General features: G+C 44.7%; 1 protein-coding gene across 1 annotated transcript; it reads right to left on the bottom strand.

Moving 5' to 3' along the window:
* Positions 1-21: 21 nt before the first annotated feature.
* Positions 22-4,051, bottom strand: LOC105179429 (uncharacterized). The gene is made up of 5 exons (XM_088877373.1): positions 3,883-4,051; positions 3,365-3,477; positions 713-797; positions 529-605; positions 22-447 (listed from the first exon to the last, which is right to left on the bottom strand). The coding sequence occupies exons 1-5, from the start codon at positions 4,049-4,051 to the stop codon at positions 115-117; spliced, it is 777 nt and encodes a 258-aa protein (XP_088733499.1). The 3' UTR covers positions 22-114.
* Between the last annotated feature and the right edge of the window lie 3,652 nt (positions 4,052-7,703).

The following is a 7,703-nucleotide window of genomic DNA, read 5'->3' as shown; positions in this document are numbered from 1 at the left end:
CTAAGTAGGGCCTGAGGCCCCCTGCGAATCCGTAAATCTGAGGAGCATGCCGCAACAAAAGGATGGTCCCCTATGCATTTCATTCTTTCCGGAAGGGAAAAAAAAGTACCCCCATCATAGTGAACCTCTCCTTGTGATCGGGATGAGGTAGATGCCTCCCGGCCGGGGGGCGGATCGAATCGGAGTTTCCTTAGGTAGCCACCGACCTACAGTTATCCTTAAACTTCCGTGCTTGGTGGAGAAGAAGCGAACAAAGGTACGCTCGCTTGCTGTCTTGTTCTCTGTCGCGAACTGGGATCGCTCGCCAGCTAGGTCAGATTGGAGCAAGAATGGTCGAGAACATATTACCCAACTTAGGGGACAAGGGGCGGAACGACCTCTCGATCTACTTACTGCAGCCCAGGAATAAAAACGTCGTCTAGGCGTTCCCTCTTGCTCCGATCTCCCCTACGCCTAGGACGTTGTCTGGGCCAAGAGCCATAGTTAGTTGCTGTTTCCATTTGGTTGTTTCTTTCTCGTTGTTGATACCGGCAAGACCCAGCCAGATGATGTCTGCTGGTTGGTAGTGAGAGGACTCTTAGTACCTGCATACCCAAAAGGGGGCGCTGGTTAAAAAACAATCATTGGATTTTCTTTCTTGCTCGCCCTTAGCAGCGGGAAAGGAGTCTATCTATCTGCCTAGCTTTGGTAGATTTCCCCCAACGCAATCCACAGAAATTCCACGAATCCCTTGGTGGATAAGTCCGACGACTCAGCAGCAGTGCGGAATTGAAATTTCTCCGTCTGGTGGATCTGATCTATAGTTAGGGGGCAATACATACCAAAAGGTTCGAAGAAGGAAGGCGCATAAGAGTATATAACCAACCAACCCACCCTTCTGTATAACCTATTCACATTAGTGAAGCGGCTGGATGCATAAGGGAAGCGCACGTTTATGAGACCTTTGTCGGGATGCATAGGGGAGTCAACCTACGAGCACGGAAGAGCGTGGTACCGATACCCCTCTCTAAGTAAAGGTAAGATTCTTAGCCCTGTTGATGACTCCATCTAAAATACAATAGGGACATCCATTTCCTTCGCTCCTCTCCTTATCAGTCGAGCTCAATTACATCGATCCTTTCTATCCTTCTTTTCCTCTTCCTCACATCGATAGCATAAGAACCTTGCCGCACTCTTCTGGTACATCGTGTAAGGCGGAGCGAATCCGGACCGCTTTCGAGAGCGAGGGCAATGACTTTAGTCAAGCAAGGCTAAGACTTTCGTGAAAAGAGTCATTCCGTTCTTCCGGCGATGGGTGGTCTTCATACGTGGGATTGATTTGGAGAAGCCTTCTAAGCCCGTCCACTGCCTAAGATCCAAGACCACTTATGCCGCATCTCTTTAATTGTTGAAGGCACTGATCGGAGAGGGAAGCTTTCTCTGCGTCTTGTCTTTACTTTATTCACGCTGCAGACAGAGCAAACAGGGGGGAAGCTTAGTCTAATTTTTGAAGTGATTCTTTCTTGATTTCATGCCAGACTTCTCTAACTAGTCCACTTTCGAACTTGGCTTATCTAGTTCTAGAAAGAAATATCTTATATAGAGTGGATTAGGATGTTTTTCTTCTTGAATTATCCGTTTGAGCTGAGAAAAGTAAGCTTGAAAGGGCACCCAAACCCATCCAGCCAGAAGAGAGCGGAGAATTCTAACCCCTTGTGGAGACCCAGAATGTACTGGATTCAAGGATTCCATCACTGAGCGAAGACGAGGCTACTCCCAGTAGGTGCTTGGGCTACTACATCCCAGATTACTTTGATCAGGCCAACCGGGATAGATCTCACATTCAACTGCGCTTCCCGGCATAAGGAGCCCTCTCATCCTGAGCAAGATGCAACTTTCCCGCCAGCCCTGCTTAGGATGCCTTTCTATCCATTTACGCAGCAGATAGCAGCCCAATTAGGAGCTCTCAACCATCGTGCTTTTAACCCATTCTTGATCCATTGTGGCCGGCCGCCCTACCTGCCAAAGGAGTGGCCCTAAAGGTCCACCTATCAAAAACAAGAGGACTCTGAGCTCTCTATTTGAGTTAGCCCTGATCGCTCGCTTATCATACGCTCCACCCTTCGCGCAAGATAGCTAATCCAATTGCCCATCTCCGGTGAATCTCTATTTAGGAAGAGCAGACCCAAACCCTCTCTCTTCGCTATAGCGGGCAGTGTGAATCAATGGCTCTCTCAGACAGTGGAGAAAGACCTTTCAATCTGTGGTTACCGATCAAGCCTCTCTATCCTATCCGAGATAGCTAGTCGTCACCTTCAGTCGCAGCAGTGGCCCTTTCATTGCCCTCCCTTGGTCTTTCTTTTGAAAGAATTAGCCCGTGGGTCAGCAGCGATATGGTTTTCTTACCGTTAACTCCCTCTTTGACCTTGACCATGGGTAGCTGGCTTGATGATTGATCTCGGTGAGTTCCACCCGTCTATCTAAGGATGGATCCATTTTGCCCTCTTTTTGAAGCAAGTCCTCTACCAGTAGGGTGGGATTCTTCCTTTCTAGCAGCTCTCAAAAGGCTTCCAAAATGGATTGAGTCCTTAGCCGATCTCTTGAGACTAGCCGGACAATGGAGATAGGTGTGGATACGCATTTTGGAATTCATTAGCTCGCACAAGATCTACCTCCTAACCACATCAGAGTTCTATCAACCAAGAGCTTCATAGAGAAAGGAGTCCCCATTTGGATGATCTACAGTCCGCATCTGCTCTAAGAGATTGAAGCTTGGCCGATGGGAGGGAATTCGAAAATCTGCCGTTGATTTGAGCTCTATGCACGTGGAATACTCCTTTCCATTTCTTCAAAAATAGGCCATAGACAGTGTGTCCAATTCTTTTTCCTTCTTTCTCAGGAGGAGCTCTTTGGCTTGATCAGAGGAGCGTGTGAAAGGCTTGCGGATCTCTGCAAGAAAGAGAATTGGTTGACACCTCTCAAGGGGGGGACAAACTTCCAATCTCGGTTGGATTTCTGTCCAACATCTCCAAGAGAGAAAGAGATTAGAGCGCGGGTTACTATCACCTTTGAAAGCTTATTCTTCCCTTATCTTGACTGACGCACTAGCTGACTTTGAAAGTCAAGTTCGAGCCTCCTTTTCAAAAATCGAAATATTCTAAATTAATGCACGGCTCTTCCCCGTCGACTCCTCGTACGCGTATCACAGGGGTCACCTTCAAAACATCTGGATCATACAAACTTCTCATTCAGTGGAAAAAACCTTACCAAGACTAGTTGCCTCAACGAATTGATATGCTTTTGCTTTTTGTGACACCGGCGCGAATGCTGAATACTCCGGAATACAATGAAATCAGAACAAAGCAGGTAGACCAAGCTAGCTTACAGAATTCGAGGAATTCAAACTCAGAATAAGCTCTTTTATTAGCACGTTTGGTAGCCAGAAAGGAAAGAGTTTCTCATAGAAAGCATTCACAGTGCCTTCTCCTTCTGTGATCACTGATCAAAAGGACATTCATTCAGTAAGGGATTGATCCTCAAAGTGGTTCCTTTAGCACAATGAATTACTTATATAGTAGTGTAACCTTCTCTTCGTACAAAAAAGCCTATTCTGAAAGCCGTCTTTCAATGCCTGGACCCCAAAAGAGGGCTAGGGTTCAAGGGTACGCACCTAGTAGCTGCGAGCCTAAGCAGTTCCAAAACCCTATTTTCAGCTTGATAAAAGGCTAGTCTAGTCCGAAACAGAGGCTAGCTAAGACAAGGTTCCTTTAGGAAGAAATGAACTCAAACTGAAAGCACCGGAACTGCAACTGCTCGCTCGTGCCCCTGACCAAGCCTTCAATAAAGAGTCGAGTAAGCGGGGATGGAACTTTTCTTAACTTTCTTTCCATTCCTTGGAGTTACGGAGCTCTTCCCACTCTCTCCTTTCCTCTGCTTCCACTGCATCAAAAAGAGCATCTTGGGAAACTTCGTAATTTCTATTTTCCACCACTTGACCAACAGGATTTGCTGCAGTCGAGCTTGATGCTCCCGAAGACCCCGAAGGGGCCATCATCATCTTACCATCTTCCATCTCCGAAGTGAGGATGAACCTCACAACACAAGAAAACCAATGGCCAAAGCCACGCCGCCGGAGCATCCACTATATATTATATAAAAAAGGAAGAGAGGGCGCGGCCCCCCAGAGAGACGAGTGCGGCTTTCCAATATCCAATATGATGAGATGGAAGTCCGACTGATACCAAAAAAGCTATGTGCGATATGAGACCTATTCTTTGGCTTGATAAGGTGATGGATCGCGAAATTGACGATGCTATTATGCTGACCCATTCCGCTAATACGAGAAAGCGAGGCAATGTTTTTCCAACCGGAAGACCAGTCCCTGGCTTTGGAAAACTAATGGACAGCATTCTCCTTACCACAATCAAAAAGCACTACGGCAATGGCGCTAAACCTGCACTCTCATTCATCTCCTGTGAACGAAGAGGCTCTTTTTCGCTCTCTACAATCGGGCCCGGCTACGAACCGGCTTATAGAAGGATTCCTTTACGTACTTCTTACTTAACAAAGAAGCAGACTCTTAGGAAGAAGACATTACATAAGGTATAAGGGAAAGAGATAGGATTTAAACTGGAAGACCGAGAGACTAGATCGAAAGCTTAAGCGCTACGGGGATGCGCATCCAAAAGGAGAAAGATTACCTCGCTTAGAAAGACATAGCACAATTGATTAAAGAGCTTAAAGAAAAGAGCTGTACAATCTAATTAGATATCGGTAATACGATTCAAAAAAGAAGGCAATTACTAGAGGACTGAGTCACAAGGCACATTCCCCCGCTTTCACTTACATTAGTCCGAGTCGAGGAAAAGAAAAGGAGATTACTGCGGGTCAGCCGGTAAAGAGTCTCAAGGAAAGAAAAAGGCATTGTCCCCTTAGCCTTAGCCGGCTTCGAAGACTCCAAGGAAGACTTCGACTAAGTCCTCTTGACGACTAAGAGCCAACAATCCCAGGGTTTCTCAAAGTTTTTTGATTTCAATCTTAGTTGTTTAGCTTAGGTCCATCAATCAATCTCTCATAAACCCCTAAGCGGAATCTATTAAGCTGAATCCATATGGGGCCGGAAAAAAATTCCTTGTAACGCTCTAAGAGGGTAGTGAGGCTTAGATTCCATAGAGTTCAACCTGCATTGGGCTTTAGTTAAGCCTACATCCATTTTTGTAGAAAAGGATTTTTATGTAGCCCAACTCATAGAGAGTTCTGTCACTTGGTCTGAACCCATTTCTTCTATTCCTATGATTGTTCAGTGATGGGTTTTCCCCTTTTAGGATTAGGTTTATATCCCATATCGTGTTGTGCTAAGCTCATTTCTCTTATTAGGTCTTACTTTGTGGACGTTAATATATTGCATACCCTGCATGCAAGTCATTCATTATCCACACATGTCATACATCTTTCATATAGGATGATCTTAGAAAGCACCTAAGTGTTTGGACATTTGCATGATACAGGTAAACCATAGCCTAGAAAGAAAGATCCCTCACGGAACTTAACACTTTATCAATCTCATTCATGGATATGTCACAAATTGAAAGACTTTTTGACCTTTCTCGATTGAAGCTAGAAGAACCGGTGTAAACGAGAAGCTTTCGACGATAGCTCTTTCGCTTCTCCTGTTACTAGCTAGGCAAAGATTTTCTTTCCCTTTCCACTGTTAGAACGGCTCAAGGGAAAGAGATAGCAACCAGTAAACTATCTGCCATCAAGACTGAAAGGTTATGTAATACACTCGACCTTTGGGAGAGGATAGGGTGAATCAAAACAAAAGTAGGGCTTTCTTTGGGTCAGACTTAAGCCCTACTCTTTCTGTTCTGTTACAGCCAAGCAAGAATTAAGCTATTTTAGAGTTCTCTTAGGGGTCTTGAAGTCTCAATCTTTCTTAAGAAGCCAGAGCAAGTGCATGTCAAAGTTCGCCTAATACTCTCATTTTGTTCTCCTTCCACTTTGACTAAGAAAGAATAATAAGATATCGATTATTATTATTTTCTTTCATTCTTTAGGTTATCTAATATGAAAGAGTTGAGTATATAGAACCTCTCCAGCAATTACGTATGCTTTGGAACGGAGGTTAATGTAGCTCGCCTCGCCCAAGTGGTAGATAAAATGACTTCGGTCAATCCTTCATAAGCCCTTTCACAAAAAGAAATAGGTAACCGGTGCGGTAGAAGAGTCAGAGCCCCTCTTTCACTTGACGTTTACTAGCTTTCAAGTAGAGCCTTACCCATAGAAAGTGACTCTTACTGCTCGTGCTTAAGATTTCTTCTTGCCCAGTCAGTAGCACTATGTGCAAGTCCCATCAAGTTGCCTTAGAAAAGAGGGTAGGTTGACAATATAATATAGGATAAAGAAAAGAGATAGTAGTTTAGGGGGCAGAGGCAAGTGTATTCCATCGTCTTGCTATAAGCATTGATTCCGGGCTAGCGGCAGAAGCTAGCTTACTAAGAACGAGTGTTAAGCATAACTCACTCAATAAAGAGCGGATCAAAAGGCTATTAGAGAGATCGATTGCACGGAATCGTTGAAAGAAAGAGTGTTCTTCATCGGAACGTCAATTCAATAGAGTTAGGGAAAACTTTCCATCTTACACAGTCACTTTTCACTCTATGAAACTCAATCAGGAGATGTTTCGGCTTAGATTCCTACTATACTAATGTAATTTCCATTACTGATGGACAAGATTATCCGCCGATCTATTCAATGCCGGAATCAGGCCTGCCATTAATGTGGGTATTTCGGTTTCCAGAGTAGGATCCGCAGCTCAAATTAAAGCTATGAAACAAGTGGCTGGTAAGTTCAAATTGGAATTGGCACAATTCGCAGAATTATATTTCGCAATTCGCTTCGGATCTCGATCAAGCTACTCATTGGAAAGACTGACCCGTACGTAATCGAATCACTGCCGGAAGGAGTCCTACTAAGGTCCCTCTTCTCTGAAACCTTTGCGAAGAGGGCAGCCGGGCGTTGAGGGGAATGATATATGCCAAGAAGGAATGGTAAAATCGGATATGGTTGACTAATCCAACAATCTCTGAAGCTAGGGCTATACCAAGGAGCGGAGCACAAGCGAACCGTCACTTGCGAAGCTTAGCGCTCTAAATAATATTTACCTGGTGCGATGCCTATTGAAATCACAAAAGATGCCGTATCCACGTCCAATTCAAAGTGTCTTGCATTTGCCGATGTAGTTGCCGACAACAGCTTCTTATGAGCCTGAATGGCATCTACCCAGCTTTTGTTAAATGAACTATTCGAGCTCAGAGCGATGAAAAAAAGCATTTTCGGAGACTAGCCTGCTTTCTATCTTACTGTAAGAAATTCCTCGTTGACTTTCCTCTCCTCTCCCTACGGTCGAGTGTATTACATAACCTTTTAGTCGAGTATATATAGAACCTCTCCGAGTATATTTACATAACCTCTTCCACGAACGAGAATCTTTGATTACCTTTCAGTCGAGTCACTTCATCATTCCTCTATTTGATGTCGATTCATCCACACTTCCATTCTTTGTAGAGGAAGGCTAACTGCTTGCTGGCTGGGAGTGCGCCTTGGGACTCTTAGAAAGCGCCTATAATAGCCATAGAAGTTCAATAGGCTAGGCGAGGGGCTTGACACACAATAGGAAATTTCCTTTGAGAAAGCCGTGCTTTGACTGTCATGCCGCTACAAGG

This window comes from Sesamum indicum, unplaced genomic scaffold (genome assembly GCF_026168435.1).
Source record: "Sesamum indicum cultivar Baizhima isolate 11 unplaced genomic scaffold, ASM2616843v1 HiC_scaffold_124, whole genome shotgun sequence".
In the NCBI taxonomy this organism is placed as follows: Eukaryota; Viridiplantae; Streptophyta; class Magnoliopsida; order Lamiales; family Pedaliaceae; genus Sesamum; species Sesamum indicum.
This window is presented reverse-complemented; position numbering and strand designations above follow the sequence as displayed.